The sequence below is a fragment of the Loxodonta africana genome, chromosome 3 (genome assembly GCF_030014295.1).
Source record: "Loxodonta africana isolate mLoxAfr1 chromosome 3, mLoxAfr1.hap2, whole genome shotgun sequence".
NCBI lineage: Eukaryota > Metazoa > Chordata > Mammalia > Proboscidea > Elephantidae > Loxodonta > Loxodonta africana.
The window spans coordinates 169,146,723-169,167,936 of NC_087344.1; the positions used below are offsets into that span (position 1 = coordinate 169,146,723).

General features: G+C 44.2%; 1 protein-coding gene across 3 annotated transcripts in view; it reads left to right on the forward strand.

Annotated features, from left to right (window-relative positions):
- Positions 1-1,384: 1,384 nt before the first annotated feature.
- VAV3 (vav guanine nucleotide exchange factor 3) overlaps positions 1,385-21,214 on the forward strand; it is a 418,482-nt gene continuing 398,652 nt past the window's right edge. For 2 of the 3 annotated variants that reach the window (XM_003409531.4, XM_023547427.2), the window contains exon 1: positions 1,385-1,648. In XM_003409531.4, coding sequence (XP_003409579.1) covers positions 1,445-1,648 — 204 coding nt within the window. In that variant the 5' untranslated portion in view covers positions 1,385-1,444. The remainder of the gene's footprint in view (positions 1,649-21,214) is intronic. The other variant, XM_010589521.3, reaches the window with a different exon arrangement.

A 21,214-nucleotide genomic window follows, 5' to 3' on the forward strand; every position in this document is an offset into this window, starting at 1 on the left:
ACAGAAATGTAATAAAATATTGTAAATGGCACCCAGCTGGGTATCATATTTTCAAATTTTGAAAGAATACATCTCAAAAGGGTGACCAAGGGCCACATTTACACAGAACAATTAGAGTTCAACGTGGCAGTATCTTGCCACATGTAATTTAAACACCAGTTTGGTCTTGACGGGCAGTGGGAGTGAAGGGGGCAAGGTTGGTTTCCCCAAAAGATTTGTTTAAGGAACGCGAATGCGCTGCCTCAGCTAACACCAGGGTTCTGGGGAGGATGTCCCAGCTTCCGCTCAGTTCCCCGAAACTTAACCCGACAGGAGCAGCCCAGGCAGAGGCGCTTTGCTCAACCTGGCCCCGAGTCACCGGCGCATGCGCAGCCTGGCCACCAGGGCTCCGTGGGCGTTCCACAGGCCTATTTCTCTCCCGCAGGTTCTTGTGGGGTCAGCGAAAGGGCCAGAACTGCCACGAAGGAGAATGGTTCCTAGCCAGAGAGTGGAGAGGGAAACCATCTCTACGTCAAAAACACCTCGAATCGAAATGGACTGGGGGTGAGAGGGCTTGCAGGAGCCTCCTAACACAGTTTTAAGGTGCAAAAGCATCTTTCCGAGCAACTGACTTGTAGGAGCAAGCCGAGGAATTATCTGTATAAAGAGGATTTAGGGGTAGAACAGGAAGGGATGGGAGGGCGACAATCTCGAAAACTTTCAGCGCTGTGTACTCAAGATGCTCTGTGCCCTTCATTTCTTTGGGGAATCCGGTACATCAGTTAAAAGGGTCATTTGAGACCCTTTTTATTGCACTCACTGTTTAGGGGGTTCCAGTAGGAACCCCAACGCATCACAGTATTCAGTCACACACTCTAAACCTGGGAAGCAACTCCGAGAGAGAAATCCTTGGACGCCTGGGGTTGTATAAGCTACGCAAACCTGGGGACTCGCGGGGGGCGGAGGCGCTGGGAGCTCCTTTGCAGCCCCGCTCCCGCCCCCGCCCCCGCCCCGCACTTGGCCCGCCCCCTGTCTCCGGCCCCGGGCCCCCGACCCCAGGCCAGTGCCCACTCGCGCGCTCCCACCCTCGCCTCTGGGGACCTCGCAGACGGCAGCGAGCGCGGTCGGGCGCGCTGGGCATGCTCAGTCGCCCGGCCCCGGCTCGCCAGTCGGAAGCTTGTGGGCTGCTGCTGCGGAGCCGGCCGGGGTGTACGGAGGAAGGCAGGGCGCGACTCGCTGCTGCTGCTGCTGGTGCTGCTGCTGCTGCGGCGGCCGGGCCGCGGCGCACCCGGGCCGGGACCGGAGCCGAGCCCCTCGTGGGGCTTTCGAGCCGCCCTCCGCGGCGCTTGCTCTCTCGAACCCTAGCCGGGAAGGGGCCGGCCGCGGCCGGCGGCGGCGGCGGCGGCGGCGGCGGCGATATCCTCGCCGCCTGCCCCGGCCCGGCTGCGTCCGGGAGCCGTCGGGCATGGAGCCGTGGAAGCAATGCGCGCAGTGGCTCATCCACTGCAAGGTGCTGCCCACCAACCACCGGGTCACCTGGGATTCGGCACAGGTGTTCGACCTGGCGCAGACCCTCCGCGATGGAGTCCTGCTCTGCCAGCTGCTCAACAACCTCCGGGCGCACTCCATCAACCTGAAGGAGATCAACCTGAGGCCGCAGATGTCCCAGGTAAGGAGGCTGGCGCGGGCGCCCACGGTGCCCACAGCGCCTCCGCCTCCAGCCGGGATCTCCCATTAATCATACGGCTAATTTCTTTGTGTAAATGCAAACATCTAGGTGCGCTCGGGTTTCCCAGCCTCCCAGCCCACTGCTTTGGGATCCATTTCAGCTTGAAATGCCTTAGCTGTTAGCCGAATGTTTAAGTCCAGAGATGGTGTGAGGCTTTCTGTGAGGCCGGGAAAATAAGTTGTCTTAGGGTGCCTTTTGCCTACTTTTTTTTTGGGGGGGGGACGGGGATGTTTGGAGGGCGACAAAGGGAATTTGATCCAGTTCTTTTGTAATAACGATGGAGAGGGATGAAGCAAAATGATGGCGTAATTTTGCCTTTAGTCAGTTCACTTGCTTTTCGTTTTGTCCCCATTTTTGTTTTGTTTTGTTTGAAAGAGGAACCATGACATAAATGAGGACTCTAGGAAGTGGAGGGTGTTCCAGCACCGTTATCTGTACAGGAATGACACTGGTCAAAAGGGAGGAAAAGGGAGCGGAACACAGCGGCCGCCCTCGAAGGTCCCCTGAGCTGGTGGCCAGCTGGCAAGCTAGATGGTTGTGTTTGCAGCTCTTCTTAAGCCATGTGAGAAAGAGCGAGCCCAGCCTCTCTCAGCACCGACAGGAAACGAAGTTTAGCTTGAGATTCCGCCTTCTTTCATTCAGTGCTCAGCTCAGGTAGTGTGGTGTACCCTTGGCTCTGTGGTTGGAGGCTTGTGTGGAGCTGCCACTTTGAGGGTTTAAAAGCTTTCAACTCTGGGGACCAGTGTGCACCCTAGAGTCAGCTCAAAAGTCACAATTCAGTGGAATAGTAGTTTGTTGATGCCGTCGGAAAGTTTTGTGCAGAAAGATATTAAACACGATTCTGTTTTCTGTTTCACAATGTAAAAAAAAAAAATCACTTTGAACTTAAAAATGAGAGGAAAGAGTACTCTCCATGACACATTTTAGGACTAAGCCTATACCATATAGAGCTGCAGCTCCTTAGCAACCAGAGCAGTGTCTTAAGAAGTGACTTTGTAGGATTGAATAATTATTATGTAGCATTAGAGCACACACACTCATCTCTGATTCTTAGAGTCACTGTTTCATCAGGGTCCTCCTGCACCTCACATTCTGAGGGCATCCCTTGCCCCTCTGCCTTCAACTTCATGGTTGGCTGTCCCCAAGAAAGAACAGGCTTGTAGGCAGTGAGAATTATATCTATTTAAAAGTGAGGTAAATTATTTCATACTCTCTCATAAACCCTGGTATTGATTGCTAACTCTTTGGATCCCTTAAAAGTTGTCCCAGCTCTGGACATCCTGTCAGTGGTTTAATAGACATTTTCATTACCCCAGGAGCTGCTGTCCTGGATGGAGTTCTGTAGGGAGCTGCAGTTGGTAATCCAGCCCACATGTCCCCATTTTCCACCTTGCTTACACCTCAGGAGGCAGCGTGAACCAGGATGCCTTGGCCCACCAGCAAGGAGTACATACAGCATTGTGCAAGTTGCCTGAAACTTCAGCTTCCTGGGGCCCTCAGAGAATAAGCTGTTCTCAATAATCAAGTCTTTTGGACAGCTATGGGGTTCCCTTTTTTAACCCTCCAGTTTTTTATTTGAATGGTAACAGTGGTGGAAATCTTTTCAAGTATGTTTTGCTCTTTCTTTTCCTCTTAGAATATGGTAGACGTAATTTAAGCTTTTTGATGACTAAGGATCATCACTAGAAGCATCATATTAATAAAAATTGAGCCTGTACAATACTGGGAGAGTTCTGTCTTGTACTAGGTGTACTGCAATGAAGACAAGGTACTTGCTATCAAGGAATTATTACTCGGTGCTATCAGATAAACCACCAGAGTATAATGGGATAAAGAGGACAACTAAATGACCTTCCTTAGGCTGTTGAGTTCTTAACTCTGCTCAGTCCTGAGCTCTCTGATTCCAAGTTCAGTGCAGTTTCCACTGTAAATGTCCTAAGAGTGAGGGCTGCTACCTGAATATAGTGATGTCTGTTTTTTTTTTTTTCACCAAAAAGCAAAGACGCCACCTTGAAGACTAAGGTGTGCCTGACCCAAACCATGGTGTTTTCAATTGATGCCTTTGAATTACGGTGTTGGCGAAGAATATTGAGTATACTGTGGACTGCCAAAAGAATGAACAAATCTGTCTTGGAAGAAGTATAGTTCGAATGCTTCTTAGAAGCAAGGATGATGAGACTTCGTCTCACATACTTTGGACATGTTATCGGGGGGATCAGTCCCTAGAGAAGGACATCATGCTTGGTAAAGTAGAAGAGGGTCAGCAAAAAAGAGGAAGACCCTCAAAGAGATGGATTGACACAGTGGCTACAACGATGGGCTCAAGCATAATGAAGATCATGAGGATGGTGCAGGACGGGCGATGTTTTGTTCTGTTGTATAGGGTCGCTAGGAGTTGGAACCAACTCGACGGCACCTAACAAAAACAATGTGCTTGCTTGATTCTTAGCCACACTGCAAAGAGGTAAGGTTGCTGGACAGTGGGAGTCCTGGAGAGATGTGTTTTTATTATACAGGTTGTCATTAAATGAGACTTATTAAATGGTTTTATGAAACCAGTTGATGTATTTAGCATGTCTGCAGTGTCCAGCACATAATGTGTACTTAATAACTGTTATTTGCAGAATTACTTGAATTTTTTTCTGATGTTATCATATTAAAAGTAATAGGTTACAGTCAAATTTTAAAACAGTTGCAAAGGTCTACAAGTTCCTCAGCACTGGCATCTCTGTTTCTCCCTCTAACTACGAATAAATCTTTCTAGGGAAAGGTTGTAGTTACTTGAAGTTATAGGACTCCTATGTCATCAGCTCCATTCATATTATATAGTGGAATTCCTAGTAACGTACTGAGTCCCAGACAGGTCCCAGTAGAGTTTGCTCTTCTCAAGTTAGAGATTTTATTACTTGTATTTGTGGCTCTTTGCCATGTCTAAGAGCCAGTGTGTCCACCTGACTTAAGTTCTGTTGAAGATATTAACTTGAAACAGACCACTACCTTAAAGCACACAATTTCCTAAGGCAGGAAATAATGGGAAGCTCTCCTTTCAGAGTTTTGTAGCATTTTGAGACCATTATGAGCAGATGTTGACAAGGGAAATTTTAGTTTATTGATGTTTTGCTTATTGCTTTTATATTTTTTTGTTTTGTTTTTCTATAAAAGATGCTATAAAATGACTAACCTCTCTTAATAAGAGCATTTGTCTTCAAGGAACAGAATGTTCTTCTATTTTTATTCGTTAACTTTCTGCTTTGTTTGAATTAAAAAAAAAAAAATCTTGGGAGAATGAAGAAAACCAAAGACACAAGGGAAAGATTAGTCCAAAGGACTAATGGACCACAACTACCACAGCCTCCACCAGACTGAGTCCAGCACAACTAGATGGTGCCCAGCTACCACCACCAACTGCTCTCACAGGGATCACAATAGCGGGTCCCAGATAGAGCTGGAGAAAAATGTGGAACAAAATTCTAACTCGCAAAAACGACCAGACTTACTGGTCTGACACAGACTGGAGAAACCCCGAGTGTATGACCCCTCAAACCCTTTTAACTCTGTAAAGATGTCACTCCTGAGGTTTACCCTTCAGCCAAAGATTAGCAGACCCATGAAACAAAATGAGACTAAAGGGGCACACCAGCTTAGGGGCAAGAACAGGAAGGCAGAAGGGGACAGGAAAGCTGGTATGGGGAACCCAAGGTCAAGAAGGGGGGAGTTTTGACAACAATTGTCACAAAACAATATGTGTATTAATTGTTTAGCGATAAATTAATTTACTCTGTAAACCATTGTCTAAACCCCCAGTGCCATCGAGTTACAGTTAAAAAAAATTCTCCACAGAATGATTGCTTAATTATAGGTTTGTGTCTTGGGGTCTTAAGTTAGTTGATTATGCTTCAAAATAGAAGTATAAGTGGGGTCCCAATTCTCATTCTATATGTTCTTCCAGACTGGGCATCAGCCTCTTTTGGTCTTGACATCTTGGTAAGAGGACCATATTTTTCGGTTCAGAAATCATACATGTCATCCAATGATGGAGCTTTTTTTTTTTTTTGACCTTGATTTAGATTTTGTTTATAACAGTTAAAGAATTAAACATTAATGACGTTTAGTTATACGTTTAACACATTGCTTTTATTATAAAGAACAAAGTTAAATAAAATGCAGGTGGTCAGTGAAAATTAAAGAATTTTGGTGTTTGTCTGTATTAGGCAAGGAGCCCCGGTGGCACACTGGTTACGTGCTTGGCTGCTAACTGAAAAGTTGGCGGTTCGAACCCACCACCTGCTCCGTGGGAGAAAGTTGTGCTAGTCTGCTCTGGTAAAGACTACAGCCTTGGCAACCCTGTGGGGCAGTTTTACTGTGTTTTATGGGGTCATTATTAGTTGGAATCCACTCAATGGCAATGGGTTTGTTTGTTTTTTTGGAAACTATATGCACTATTGAATTAAAAATGAATTTATTCAGGCTTCAAGGATCCCTTCAACAAATACTTATCTGCTCCTACTATGTGCTAGACACTGTTTTAAACACTGCATGGAATAGTAAACTCACCAAAGCCTCGGCCTTCATGGTGTTTAATTCTAGTGGGCGAGATCAATAATAAAATGATTATATAATATATATATATTTTAATAATATGGTGTGCTATGGAGAGATTTGAAGCCAGGTATGGGACTAAAGAGAAATGGTGATGTCATCCTACAGAGAATGATCTTGGAAGGCAGCTTTGAAGAGGGGACAATTGAGCAGGAAGCAGAAGAGCATGAGGGAGCAAGGGATTGTGGATGTGTGGGAGAAGAGTATCCTAGGCAGAAGGAATACCAAACGCTGAGCCTGTTAGAGGAACAGCCAGAAGGACAGGCTGGCTGGAGAAGAGTGAATGCAGGAAAGAATGGTAGGATGAGGATGGAAAGAAAATGGGAGCCACATTTTTAGGACTGTATGGACCATTGTAAGGACTTCGGCTTTCCTGCTGAGTGAAATGGGAACCTATTGGAGGGTTTGAGCAAAGGAGTGATGTGACTTGGCTTACCTTTCCAGCAAGGTCCCTCTGGCTGCTGTGTTGAGAACAGACTGTAAAGCAGCAAGGATGGAAATACTAAGGCTAATCCCATGCAGTCATGCAGGCAAGAGATGATGGTGACTGTGACCAGGATGATAGCCAGGCAGATGATGAGAAATAGTCAAATTCTGGACGTATTTTGAAGGCATATCCAAAAACCAAACCCATAGCCTTCAAGTTGATTCTGACAGGAAATTATTGATGGAATCAGATGAAGGATATGAAAAGAAGAAATGAGGCAAGAATGATTTCTGGACTTTTGGCCTGAGGAATTGGAATAATGGAGTTGCCATCTGCTGAGCTGGAGAAGAATGAAGGAAGAATGGCTTTGGGAGTGTGTGTGGAGAGGCGGAGGAAGATCCAGCACTAGTTATGTTTGGGATGCTCAGTAGACATCTAGATGGAGATGCTGAGCGAGAAGTTGGAGATGTAGATGCCAGTTTTGAAATTATCAGGGAATAGATGGTATTTAAAATCATGAAAGTGGACATACCCTAGGTGTCATCGTAGGAAAAGAAGAGGCCTATGAAGTGAGCCCTGAAATGTGCCTGTGTTTCAAGAGTAGAGGGCCCTGACCAAAAAAAAAAAAAAAATTGTTGATGTGGTAGGCAGAGACCCAATTGGACAGAGTCCAGGAGGAAATAGGAGGAAAGGATTGCGACAGCAAGTAGAGGCATCTTTTGGGGGTAACTTTGCTGTGAGGGGAGCAGAAAAATGGGGCAGTGGCTAATGGGATGAGAGGTCAAGAGAGGGGTTTTCTTATCATGTGGAATTTTAATTTTATGCTTATTAAGATAGCTCTTTTAGATTTAGGTATAGATTTTATAAAATGTCACCCTCTTGTATATATATGTGTTTATGTGTAAAAAAAAAAAAGTGTGTATAAGTGAAATTTAATGTGTTCCTAAAACATCTTTTCATTCGGAACGTGACCCTTCTTATCCTGTTTCAATCCAGAGTAATCGATTTCTATTTTTTTCACATTCTTGCCCCCTGAGCATGGAGTATTGGTGATGGATTTTAAAAGAAGGAACAAATATTATCCACAGGAATTTTTTCCTAATATCCATTTGGGTTTTCATGCTGTGGCTACTTTTTTTTTTTTTTTACGTTAATCAGAGAAAATGTATATCTGCCATATATAACCATACATTGTTTAAAAAAGACCGCTGTGGTTATACTGGTGTTGGCGTTACTGTCTGCATTCCACATACATGCCTGCACTCTCTCACAAACACAAGTGGTGGTGTGTGCAGTTTGTTGGATTTTACCAAATGGGATAAAAAAGCTATCATTGCCCCAAAAGAATGGTGTGCCTAGTTACATCTTCAGTCAGTCAGTTCAGAATAATGTCATTTTTTAGTATTTCTAACCAGAAGGCAATAACTCCTTTGCTATTTGTTAGGTTATTCTCTTGTATGCTCTGGGGACTCTAAGGGGTCTCTGTGATGCTTTTAGAGGACCCACGAGGACAAAATTCTTTTTATAATATTTGCCCTTCTTAGTCTCATTATTTACCTTTTTTAGTCTAATTTTCCCAAAGTGTACAGTGACCTTTTCAAAGGACTCATGGTATTGTTGATGTCATTGCTGTGATGCCATTGGAATGTGTTCTTGTGTATTCTTAAGTTTTAAAGGTTTCTTGATTTTAAACTCTAGTATGGTCAACACTGATAGGTATGACCCCCATAAACAAAAACTATTCGGGGTTCTCAGTAGTATTTTAAGCCTGTGAGAGAATCCTCAGACCAATAAGTTTGAGAATTGCCCTTGACCATTCACTTCCTGACTCTTCCAAATGACTATTTGATACCTTTTCTTCTTTCCTCAAACCTCCACCACCTCGTCTTCCATTCCCTCAACTGCTGACCTTGCTTTCTGTCCCACTGAGGAAATAGACAAAATCAGCGGACAACTTCCTCAAGCTCCTGCCTTCCTCCACCTGTGCCATAGATGATGTCTTCTGTCCTATATGAATGAATTACCAACACTCCAGGAAAGTCCAATTCCTCGTTTAGCTCTTCTCTCCACACTCTCCTGCATCATCACTTCTTCCCTCTCCCCTAGATCTTTCCCATTTGTATGCACCAGGCTGTCATTTCTTGCTTTTGATTCAGGATATATTTTCCAGGTAGCCACAAGACTTGGGGATGAACATTGAGTGTTTGACCTGAGCTACAGGTGGTCAGTCAACCTCCTTTTAAGTGTTTAATAATTGCTAATGGAGTATGGGAAAAAATCCAGATTCCTTGGTAGGCATATAAGGACCCATGATCCAATCCTGCTTCATCTCTGGAAGCACCTCACCAGTCCGCGTTCCTGACCTTCTGTAGTTTCTTGACTGTGCTGTCACATGTTTCTGTGCTATTGCACACGTCCTTTTCTGTGCATGAAATGCCCTTTCTCATTGTCAGCTCAGAGATTGGTTCAGGAGTCACTTTTGCAGTCAAGTCGTCCCTGACTCCGCCCCCAGGTATGGCTGATTACAGGCTGCCTTGCGCCACACTGTGTAGTTTACCTAGGTGGTGCAGTATAGTGCTCCTTGCACTGTTTGGCAATTTTTTCTTGACTTATCTGTCTCCCTTCCAGCCTGTGACCTTTTTGAAGCTGGAATAGACTTATTCATTTATATATCTCTAGAGGTAGATGCAGAGACTCGTAAATAACAGGCGCTCACTAAATGTCTGGTGATTGAAAATGGGGACTGTCTGCTTACTGTCTTCTCAAAAATATCTATAAATTTTTAAGATAAGATGTGCCCAGAACTGTCTGTGTCATTAAAAAAATTTAAAAAAACACCTGTTCGTTCAGTGCTCTTTCTAAGAATAGCTGATAACATTACTCCATCACTTATCAGCTGTGGGACTTTCAGAAAGTTACGGAACCTGTCTTTTCTTCTGCTTCCTCGTTTTTAAATAGAAATAATAAAAGAATCTACCTTCTAGGGTTGTTATGTTGTTGTGCACCGATGAGTCAATTTTGACTCATAGTGACCCCATGTGACAGAGCAGAACTGCCACGTAGGGTTTCCAAGGAGCAGCTGGTGGATTCAAACTGCCAACCTTTTGGTTAGCAGCCACAGCTCTTAACCATAGCGCCACCAGGGCTCTGACTGGCACATAAAACTGTTACTGCTGCTTCTGTAGAAACTTGCTAGGCAGTGTTCTAACACGTTCCTTGCATCTGATAATCACGACTCCATGAGGCAGGCACTATTATTTATTCTCGTAGATGTGAGGCTCCCTGAGGCCAAAAGATGTTTAGCAACTTGCACTAAGAAGTAGTTTGTGGAGGAGCTGAATTTAGAATGTTGGTTGGCCTGAGGACAAAGTCCTAATTCCCCTGCTAAATTCTTACTGGTTTCCTGTCTTTAGCTTATATTGCTTATCCCTGTTTTTCTAAATGCTCTTTTAACACATTCTTATTTTTATTTTGTCTTATTTTTAAGGGTCAAAGCAGATTATCTCTTTTGGTCTTATAACCCTGTGCTTATTTATTCATTTAATGACTCTTTAGTTATCTTCATTAATTTTGGAAGTGATTCATATCAGAATTGAACCAAGTGTAGGTAAATTTCAAGTATTAACACTATAAAAAATAAACTAGTACTTATTATGATTTCTAAAGAACAGTGTGGTTGTTTCAGACTCATTCAAGTATACTAAAACCCATGAGGTATTAAAACAGAAAAAGGAACTCTGGTGGTGCAGTGCTTAAGCGCTCGGCTGCTAACTGAAAGGTTGGTGATTTGAACCCACATGCCGCTCCACATGAGAAAGATGTGGCGATGTGCTTCCAGGAAGATTACAGCCTTGGAAAAACCCGATTGAGCAATTGTACTCTGTCCTCCAGCGTCTCCCTGAGTTGCAATCAACTTGATGGCAACAGGTTTAAAACTGAGAAATATGACCAGTGACAGTTAAAGTGAACTGAGTTCCCGTCAGCAAGGCTACTTGCACATGAGAACATGGACTGCAGTGAACGTGTTTTATCCATAGGTTTTCACCGTGTTGCTGTGCTGTGCTGTTCCTCTGGAGGAATGTTCTCTGCTTGGCCATGTGGCTCTTGTTAACAGCACCTCTGTGCTAATCAGATACCAAGCTATAATTTTTGTTTGGGATATCGAAATTATCAACTGGATGATTTTAGACACATTTATCACACTATTCAGTGTAAAAGGAAATGAGTAGACCTTTGGCAGACATAGGATAGGAAAAGGAAATAAAATCAGGTAGAGAAACTAAGGAAAGTTAATGAGAGAAAAAGAGACAGTGAGTGTAACTGGTCATTTCTAGCCTTCAATACTGTGGCCCCTGACAGCTGGCACATGGTTTCATGCTCCACTCTGGAGCTGCCAGAGTGCCTACATTTCCCTGGGATGCAGGGACACCATTGTTTCAAACGGTAGGCTTTGCCATGGGTCACTATTTTTTTCTGTATTACAGCCATTCTTCCTGTAAATACATAGACACCTATTATTAGCTGCTGTTGAAAATATCATTGAATCCTACTCTTTTTTTCCTGCTGACTTAGATCCTGCATGATGTTATGACCAGTGACAAGCTTACATTCTGCCTTTCCTCCTCCTTGGCTGTTTGATGGGCAGAACCCTGAACAGCCAAAGTAGCAGCTCCTCCTGATTTCTGCCGAAAGTTAGAGTTGTGTTTTGTGCTACCATCTGCGTGTGCTTTCAAAATAATGTGTTGCAAGAAGTGTAGTCACCTTTTGAATTGCTTGCTTAACAGGAAGCCAGCAGCATATGCTACTCACGTGGGAGTTCTCTAAAGGGTCAATTAATATGGAATATTTAATGATACACTTGATACTCACCTTCCATGATTTTCAAAGTGCCTGCCTTAAAATAGATCTGTAACAACTGGCCTGAATAAACAGGCATCCTGCCTCTCCACGCCACTAATGTCAGGAGCCTTTTCCTCCGAGAGTGGGGTAGCAAGGATTAATGAAAGGGCTTCAGGCTAGAAGTCAGGAGACCTGGTTTCTGGCCCCAAACCTGCCTCTGAAAGACTGTGTGACCTTGGCAAATAGCTGCTTTCTTGGTGCCTCTGCCTTCCTTTCGGAAAGGAGGAACGTAGTATCTGTTTAGAGCAATAATGGCACAGGTGTGCATTTACACTAGCGTGCAAATAGCAACTGGAATTTTTTTACACATATTTAGTTCTCGGAAACCCCGGTGGCATAGTGGTTAAGATCTACGTCTGCTAACCAAATGGTCGGCAGTTCAAATCCACCAAGCGCTCCACGGAAACTCATTGGGGCAGCTCTGCTCTCTCCTATAGGGTCGCTATGAGTTGGAATCGATTTGACAGCAGTGGGTTTGGGGTTATTTAGCTCTCACTTGGGAGATATTATGGGTTCATGAAAGAGAGCTTTGGGACCAGACAGAAATGTTTGAATCCCAGCTCTGCCACTTAACACCTCTGTGACCTTGGAGAAGTTACTTTCCTTGTCGAGTCTCAGTTTCCACATCTCGTAGACCAAGACATAGTAAAAATCTACTTTGCAGGATTGTGCCGAGAATTTAATGACATGTTATTGTTATTAGTTGCTGTCGAATCGATTCCAACTCATGGCGACCCAGTGTGTGCAGAGAGCTGCTCCATAGGTTTTCATAGCTGTGACCTTTTAGAAGCAGAGCTCCAGGCATGTCTTCCGAGGTGTCTCTGGGTAGGTTTTGAACTGCCAACTTCTCAGCAAGTAGTAGAGCACTTAACCCTTTGTACCACCCAGGGATTCTGTTAAATAAAAAGTCTGTAAAATGCCTGGTGCATAGTAGGGGCTCACTGTGATTCATTTCTTACCTCCTTGCCCCACCTTCTTGATCCTCATAAGTCCCTGAGGCAAGAAAACATGATCTTATCACTGCTTTAAAAAAAAAAAAAATTGAGATGTGTACTGGCTAAAGGACTTTTTTCAAGGTCACACAGACAGGAAGTATTGAAGACAGGACTTGAGTTCAGTTGTCCTAATTCCAAATTCAGGGACGTTTCCCATTCCTGTGGCCTCACTCAGTAGGTAGATGGTGAATTACATGAGGAAATAACTGGGAAAATGCTTGGGAAAAGCAAGGCATGCCCTGCAAATGTGAAATGACATTGTATGATTTTGCGCTGTATTTAAAATAGAAACATCTAAAATTAAATAATAAAACCAGCTTTGAGTTAGAGTCTGATTATCTAGTGTGTGGATTATCTGCTGCTTGGTAATTTTGTAGCTCCTGTGCCTTCTGCTTGGTTTGGTTATCATGGGAATTTGTGTTTAGGAGTGGATTGATTAATTAAATCATTTAATTGTCAATTAAATCATTTAATTGTCTATTAAATCTTGCCTATTAAATGTCTGGAGCCCTGGTGGCACAGTAGTTAAAGAGCTCAGCTGCTAACCAAAGGGTCAGCAGTTTGAATCCACCAGCAACTCCTGGGAAATCCTATGGGGCAGTTCTACTCTGTCCTATAGGGTCACTGTGAGTCGGATTTACTCGACAGCAGTGTTTTTTTTTTTTTTTTAACTAAATATCTTGGCGCAGGACTGGACAATGTTTCTTTCCATTCTACATAAGGTTGCTGCCCATATAAGGAGGACAGTGGGTTGGGAGCCACTTGAGTTAGAGTGCACAGGCAAATGTTTGGTAATGTTAGCTAGGTATTGCTTTTCTGGATGCACTGTTGATTTTGCTAAAATCCAAGATACGACGGTAACATCACAGAATGGATTTTTTATTGTTGTTCATGGCTCAAGGTATTTCTCCCTTTTCCATAGAGATTTGTCTAGTACCTCCTGCATGCAGGTGCTGAAGGCATAAAGATGAATTATATTAAGTTTCTGCCTTTGAAGGGCTGGAAGAAAGCAGGTTGACCGTGGAGTCAGGCTTCTGTAAGATTACAGAAAGGAAGCCCATCAGTGGATGTTTCAAGGCCAATGTAAAAGTTCATGCAGGTGGGGGAAAAGATGACACCAGGAAGAGGACAGAGACATGAGTGGTTACTAGAGAGGAAGGAAGCTTGAGAAAGAAAACTGGGTGGGGAGAGAGTGTGTGAGATGAAAAGTATGCACAGACATTCAGACCTCAGTGATGTCCCCAGCGAGACTGCTGAGCAATGATAAAATATCCTCAGTAATGTTAGTCCCGGAACATGGCTCTACCATTTGCATTTGGCGGTGAAGACACGTAAAGTACATATCTTTGATCTGCAGGCTGGGTCATCAGGTGACGGCCTGTTCTCTTGAATATCTTGAAAGTTGAGGGAGCAGAGGCTATAAGACCCAAAAAGCCAAACCCATTGTTGTCAGGTCAATTCTGACTCCTAGTGGTACTACAGAGGCTATAAAGAGAGGGCCAGACTGCCTAATACACACCTAAAGTTCTGAAAGGTAGAGGCCTGCTCTTTCTGTCTCTAAACTCCTGTCTTGCTGGCTCTCTCATTCTCTCACATATACTGAACCTTTCATTCTTTAAGCTCCCTGTGCTTTAGGTGATTGACATCTCCTCCTTCTCTGGTCCATTGTTCTTACCTGAATGCATGATCCGCCTTTTCACTTGCACCCTGAGTCCCCTTCACCTTCTGGGCCATCAGATGGGCCTTTCACCCCAGCCCTGGTGTACCTGCCTCCACTGGTTTTCCTGCTCTTGCGAATGGGCTGAAGGAAGCCGCTGGAAAAGACTAAAAACCAGGTGCACCTGTTTCACCACCTGTTTTTATTGTCCAGCTTCATTGCAGCTCAACACTTCTTTGTTGACCTCTGTGTGATGTCTCATACTACAGCCCTCTTGGCATCCTCTTACTCCCCCAGTCATACTCCAGCTCCCCAAATTCCAGTCACCCTGAGCCCCCAACTCTCCCCCAGTCCCTGCAGATTCACCTCGTCCTCATCATTATCACTGAAACAAAAAATCCAAATCCATTGCCACCGAGTCAGTACTGACTCATAGCGACCTTATAGGACAGAGCAGAACTGCCCCGAAGGGTTTCCAGGGAGCGGCTGGTGGATTCAAATTGCTGACCTTTTGGTTAGTAGCCTGAGCTCTTAACCACTTCGCCACCAGTGCTCCTAAAGGGATGTTTAACAGAATCCCAGAGAGGGTGCTATCAAAACATTTGACTCTATGAAATTGAACACTACATACTAGAAGTACTTTTTTTGATTTGTGGTCTCCAGAGCCAAATGGGGCACTTGAGGGAAGCACCCACTGATCCACCAGAAGCGCTGAGTGATGTCCTGTAGCTCCCAGCAGCACTGAGGCTGCCTGCCCCCTCCTGCAGCCAGCTCAGAGCATCTGCTTGTTTTTGCAAGCTTTGTTGTTGTTGTTGTAATGTTATCATGCAGTTAGTGCAGTTTTTTCTTGGTTGCATGTAGAATGCCTGGCAGGGAAAGTGACTCTAGAATAATTCTGTCACTTATTGATACTCCATTGGAGACATTGACCTGGCTTTGAATCCTAAGTATGCCACTTACAGTCTTGGACAATGTAACCACTCTGATCTTAGGTTTTCAATATTTATAAAATAAAGAAGATAATACCTGTTTTGCAGCGTTGGAAGGATGTAATTAATTGGAATAATGCGTTCAATATGCCCAATTCAGTGTAGGTACTTAGAAGGCACTCAATAACTGCAGGCTCCATTAAGTGTGTTTTATAAGTCCAGGGAGATTTCAGGTTGCAAGTTAGAAATGTGAAAGAGGGACAGCTGAGAGTGAGGTTGGAAATAGTAGAACTATGACTCAGGGCTCAAGAACTCAAAAAATGTATGTCTACGATTATGTAGAGTTAGGCCCATCTACACCTCTGAGGAAGGATGGTCCTATTTGAATGGACCATTAGAGTGAGTGAATTTATTGTTCCTAGATTTATGAATTTTTTGAACTGGAAAAGTCCTTGGAGATAATTCTAGTTCAACTCCTTGGTTTTAAAAAATGGGCAGTGTAAGACCCCCGATATGTATAATGAATTGCCCAAGGTCCCTTGGTTTGGCAGAACCAGGTCAGACCTAGATTTCTGGAATCATAGCTATGACTTTTTTCATAAATGAATACTAATGACCTGGATCCTCAAGAGAAGCTTACATTATGTTAATACTTTTTTAAGGAAGATTGAAAATTGCTCGAGTTTAGAATTTCTTATGTGAAGCGCTTGTCATAAAGTCCTTATTTTCTTTCATTAGCTGTCTTAGTTATATAGTGCTGCTATAACAGAATTACCACAAGTGAATGGCTTTAACAGATAGAAGTTTATTCTGTCATAGTTTAGGATGCTAGAAGTCTGAACTCAGGGCACCATTTCCAGGGAAAGGCTTTCTGTCTTTGTCAGCTCTGGGGGAAGGTCCCTGTCATCAATCTTCCCCTGGTCTAGGAGCTTCTCAGAGCAGGGTCCCCAGGACCGAAGGACACGCTCTGCTTCCAGATCTTCTTTCTTGGTGGTATGACGTCCCTCTCCTCTCTGCTTGCTTCTCTCTTTTATATCTCAAAAGAGATTAACTCAAAATACGGTCTAATCCTGTAGATTGTATCCTTCATCATTAACATAACTGCCTCTAGTCCTGCCTCATTAACATCACAAAGATTAAGATTTATAACACATAGAATAATTATATCAGATCACAAAATGGTGGACAGTCACACAATACTGAGAATTATGGCCTAGCCAAAGTTGACACACATTTTCAGGGGACACAGTTCAATCCATGACATTGGCCCCCAAAATGCATGTCCTTGCCACATGTAAAACACATTCATGTGTCATATCATCCCAAAAGTCTTAAATTGACTTCCAAGTCCAAAATCTCCTGCAAAATTCCTCCTGATCTGTGAAATCTAGAATACAAATTATCTATTTCCAAAGTACAATGGTAGAACAGGCTCAAGGTAGACATTTCCATTACAAATGGAGGAAATTGGAAGAAAAGAAGGGATAACAGGTACCAAGCAAGTCCAGAACCAAGCAGAACACATTACATTAGCTCTCCAGACTTGAAAATAATCTTCTGTTCTCTGAGACCATTTAGGCAATGGTCCTGCCCTCCAGACTCTGGGTGTTAGCCACACTCTGCAGATTCTGAATGGAAGCCTCTTGGTCCTGGGTTTTAGCTCTGCCTTCTAGGCCCACTGGGACGGTAACTCTGCGCCCTCAAATTTGGGTGGCTCTGTTCCCTCTCGTCCTTCTGAGTGATAACCTACCCCCTAGGCCCCTGCAGGCCCTATTTTTCTGTCCTGTGGGCATGGCAGCCCTGCCCTCTCAGTTTTGGGCAGCAGATATGGCTGTATCTTGCTGGCACTCATGAAAGGCATCGCCAGACTCCAAAACTGTGTTGGTGGAGATCTGACTCTTTGAAACCTGGGAGGCCGTGGCTCCATCCTTGAGACCCAGCAGGCTGTGGTTCCACCTTTTCAGACCGTGGGAGGTCGTGGTCCCATCCTTTGAGACAGAGGCAGCTCTGCTTCCTGTGTTCCAGTCTCTTCAGCTTCTGCTTCTTTGTTCCTTGGCTTCTTGGCCTGAAGGTGCTCAGCTCTCTTGCTCTTTGGGTTGGTAAGCCTAGCTCCACCAATAAGTGCCTGAAGACACCCTGCTCCATCAGGAAGCCTTCTGCCCAAAGACACTCAGCTCTCTTGCTCTGTGGTCAGCTCCTGCACCCTTTTGAGTACATCTTCTTGTTCTGCTGCTGCTGTTTCTGTACTGCTGCTTCTTGCTGCCTGTGCTGTCTCTGGTGTTACAGCTCTTCTTACTTCCTTCTCACTTCCTTTACCAAAATTGTCTTTGGTGTCCGTAACTCTGCCAACAGTCTCTTCAGGGTAACCTAGGCTTTTATTATTAGGCACTTTAAAACTCTTCCAACCTCTCTATCCATACACATTTTCAAAACTGCTTCCACATTTTAGGTATCTGTTAGAGCAGCACCCCACTCCCAGTACCAAATTCTGTGTCATGGATTGAATCGTGTCCCCCAAAAATGTGTGTATCAATTTGGCTGGGCTGTGATTCCCAGCATTATGTGATTGTCCACCATTTTGTCATCTGATGTGATTTTCCTATGTGTTGTAAATCCTGCCTCTATGATGTTTATGGAGGGGGGATAGATGGCAGTTATGTTGATGAAGCAGGATGCAGTCTGCAAGACTGGGTTGTGTCTTGAGCCAATTTCTTTTGGGATATAAAAGAAGTGAGTAGAGAGACAGGGGGACCTCATACCACCAAGAAAACAGCTCTGGGAGCAGAGCACATCCTTTGGATCCGGGGTTCCTGTGCAGAGAAGCTCTTAGTCCAGGGGAAGATTAATGAGAAGGACCTTCCTCTAGAGCCAGCAGAGAAAGAAAGCCTTCTCTTGAGCTGGTGCCCTGAATTTGGACTTGTAGCCTACCAGACTGTGAGAAAATAAATATCTGTTAAAGCCATCCACATGTGGAATTTCTGTTACAGCAGCAGTAGATAACTAAGACAGAATTTCATACTGGGAGTGAGGTGCTGCTCTAACAGACACCTAAAATGTGGAAGTGGTTTTGAAACTGAATGAATAGAGGATTCAGAAGGAATTGAGGAGAACTGTTAACAGCAGAGAACCAGCAGCAGCAGAGAACTGGCAGCAGCAGAACCAGGAGACCAGCGCTAGACAGTACTGGAGCTGACCCACAGAGCAAGAGAGCTGAGTGCCTTTGCACAGGAGGCTTCCGGGTGGAGTGGGGTGGTTCTGGGCACTTATCAGTGGAGCTAGGCTTTCCGACCTTTAGAGCAAGAGAGCTGAGTGCTTTCTGGCCAAAGTTTACTGGAGGAGTGGGGTGCCTCCAGACACTTATTAGTGGAGCTACAGAGCTTTGGAATACTTGCCCCAGCAGGGCACATGCAGGGGTGAGGCCCAAGGAGCTGAGAGGACAAGCAACCAGGAAGTAGAAGCTGAAGAGACAAGGAACACAGGAAGCTGAGCTGCCTCAGTCTCAAAAGGTATGGCCAGGATCTCTGGGGCTTCAAAGGGTGGAGCCATGGCCTCTGGTGTTTCTAAGGGTGGAGTTGCCTCTCAGAAGGACTAGGAGAAAGATGTGCCTAAAGCTGAGGGAGCACAGTTGCCATCCCAGTGGACTTGGAAGGTGGAGCTGAAGCCCAGGGCCGAGGGGCCTCTACGCAGAACCTGGAGAGTATGGCCAATACCTAGAGTCTGGAGGGCAGGACCATTGTGTAAATTGTCTCGGAGAACAGAGGATTATTTTCAGAGCCTTGAGGGCTGATGTAATGTGTTCTGCTGACTTGCTTGGTACCTGTTATTCCTTCTTTCTCTCCAGTTTCTCCCATTTGTAATGAAAACGTCTAGTGCGTGTGTGTTTTGCCGTTGTACCTTTGGAAGCAGACAACTTGTATTCTAGATTTCACAGATGAAGAGGAATCTTTGGATTTTGGGCTTGGCATTAAGACTTTTGCTATGATATGATGAGGTGAATATGTTTTGCATGTTGCAAGGGTGTGATTTTTTTGGAGACCAAAGGATAGAGTGTCATAGATTGTGTCCCCCAAAAATGTGCGTATCAATTTGACTGGGCTATGATTCCCAGTATTGTGTAATTGACCACCATTTTGTCATCTGATGTGATTTTCCTATGTGTTGTAAATCTTGCCTCTATGATGTTAATGGGGGGCAGGGGGATAGGCAGCAGTTATGTTAATAAGGCAGGACTCAGTGTACAAGACTGGATTGTGTCTTGAGCCAATTTCTTTTGGGATATAAAAGAGAAAAGTGAGCAGAGAGACAGGGGGACCTCACACCACCAAGAAAGCAGCACTGGGAGCAGAGCACATCCTTTGACCTGGGGTTTCTGCACAGAGAAGCTCCTAGTCCAAGGAAGATTGATGAGAAGTATCTTTCTCCACAGCTGACAGAGAAAGAAAGTCTTCCCCTGGAGCTGACACCCTGAATTTGGACTTGTAGCCTCCTAGACTGTGAGAGAATAAATTTCTCTTTGCTAAAGCCACCCACTTGTGAGATTCCTGTTGTAACAGCACTAGATAACAAAGACAGAATGTCCAAATTCAGGGCACCAGCTCTAGCGGAAGGCCTTCTCTTTCGGCTCTGGGGCAAGGTCCTGGTCATCAGTCTTCCCCTGGGTCTAGAAGCTTCTCAGTACAGGGACCCCAAATCCAAGGAACACGCCCTACTCTGGGTCTTCTTGCTTGGTGGTAGTGAGGTCCCTTCTTCTCTGTGCTCACTTCTCTCTTTTATATCTCAAAAGAGATTAACTCAAGACACAACCTAATCCTGTAGGTTGTGTCCTGCCTCATTAACATCATAGAGGTTAGGATTTACAATACATAGGATAATTCATAGTGGACAACCACACAATACTGAGAATTACGGCCTAGCCAAGTTGACACATATTTTATGGGGACAATTCAATCCATAACGTTAGCATTCTTTTTCTTTTTGAATACTGTAGTATAGGGGAATCACTGGGGCTGGAGCTACAAAGTTTCAGACTTTGAAATTCAGAATGTCCTGGAAAAATTGACAAAGCATTGAAAAATTATTAAATAATAAAATGATTGTGAAATCAAGGATCTGAACTGATGCTTAAAGGAGTAAATCGTCAGCTACCTTGAAACTTAGTCAACCAAAATTAATCAGTTCCTAAGAGCTCTGAGGTTTTGCTATTTAAAAAAAAAAGTGTGTCCTATATTCCTGAGAATATGAGTATTTACATTTTGGTGTGTCATGGTAAGTTATTTCCCCTAGATTGTGAGTTCTATGAAATTGGGGACCATTTGCTTTGCAGTGTTCTGTTCCCAGCTCAGTACGTGGCACAGAGTGAGTGCTTCCATCACGGCTATTGAATGACTGTTTAATGATTCTTGAACATTGGCCTTAACACTGGCCGATCAGGAATGCCAGATTTTATGGTGACCATTTTAATCTCAGGATGCAAAAATATAGTTAATATTCTGCCAGGTGTCTTGCAGTGGGATGCAACATAGTATAATGAAAGAATATGGACTTTAGTATGTTTTCAAATCATAGCCTACTCATTGGATGACTATGGGCAAGTCCATTCATCTCTCAGCATCTTAGTTTTCTTGTTTGTGAAAATGGGGATAATAACTCTGAAGAGTGACGAGCAAATGAATTAAGATGGACAAAATACCTATCACAGCATCAGGAACGTTGTTAGGTTGCGGTCGAGTCGATTCCGACTCGTAGTGACCCTATAGGACAGAGTAGAACTGCCCCATAGAGTTTCCAAGGAGCGTCGGTGGATTCAAACTGCTGACCTTTTGGTTAGCAGCTGTAGCACTTAACAACTACACCATCAGGGTTTCCGTCAGGAACACGGTAGGCACTTAATAAGAATGTGAGACCCTTTCCCCACTCTTGCCTCATACCATCATCTCATCTTTTCATGGTAACAGAGCTTTTCCCATTGTTCTTTTGAGATTGTATCATTTTGCTGAGCTA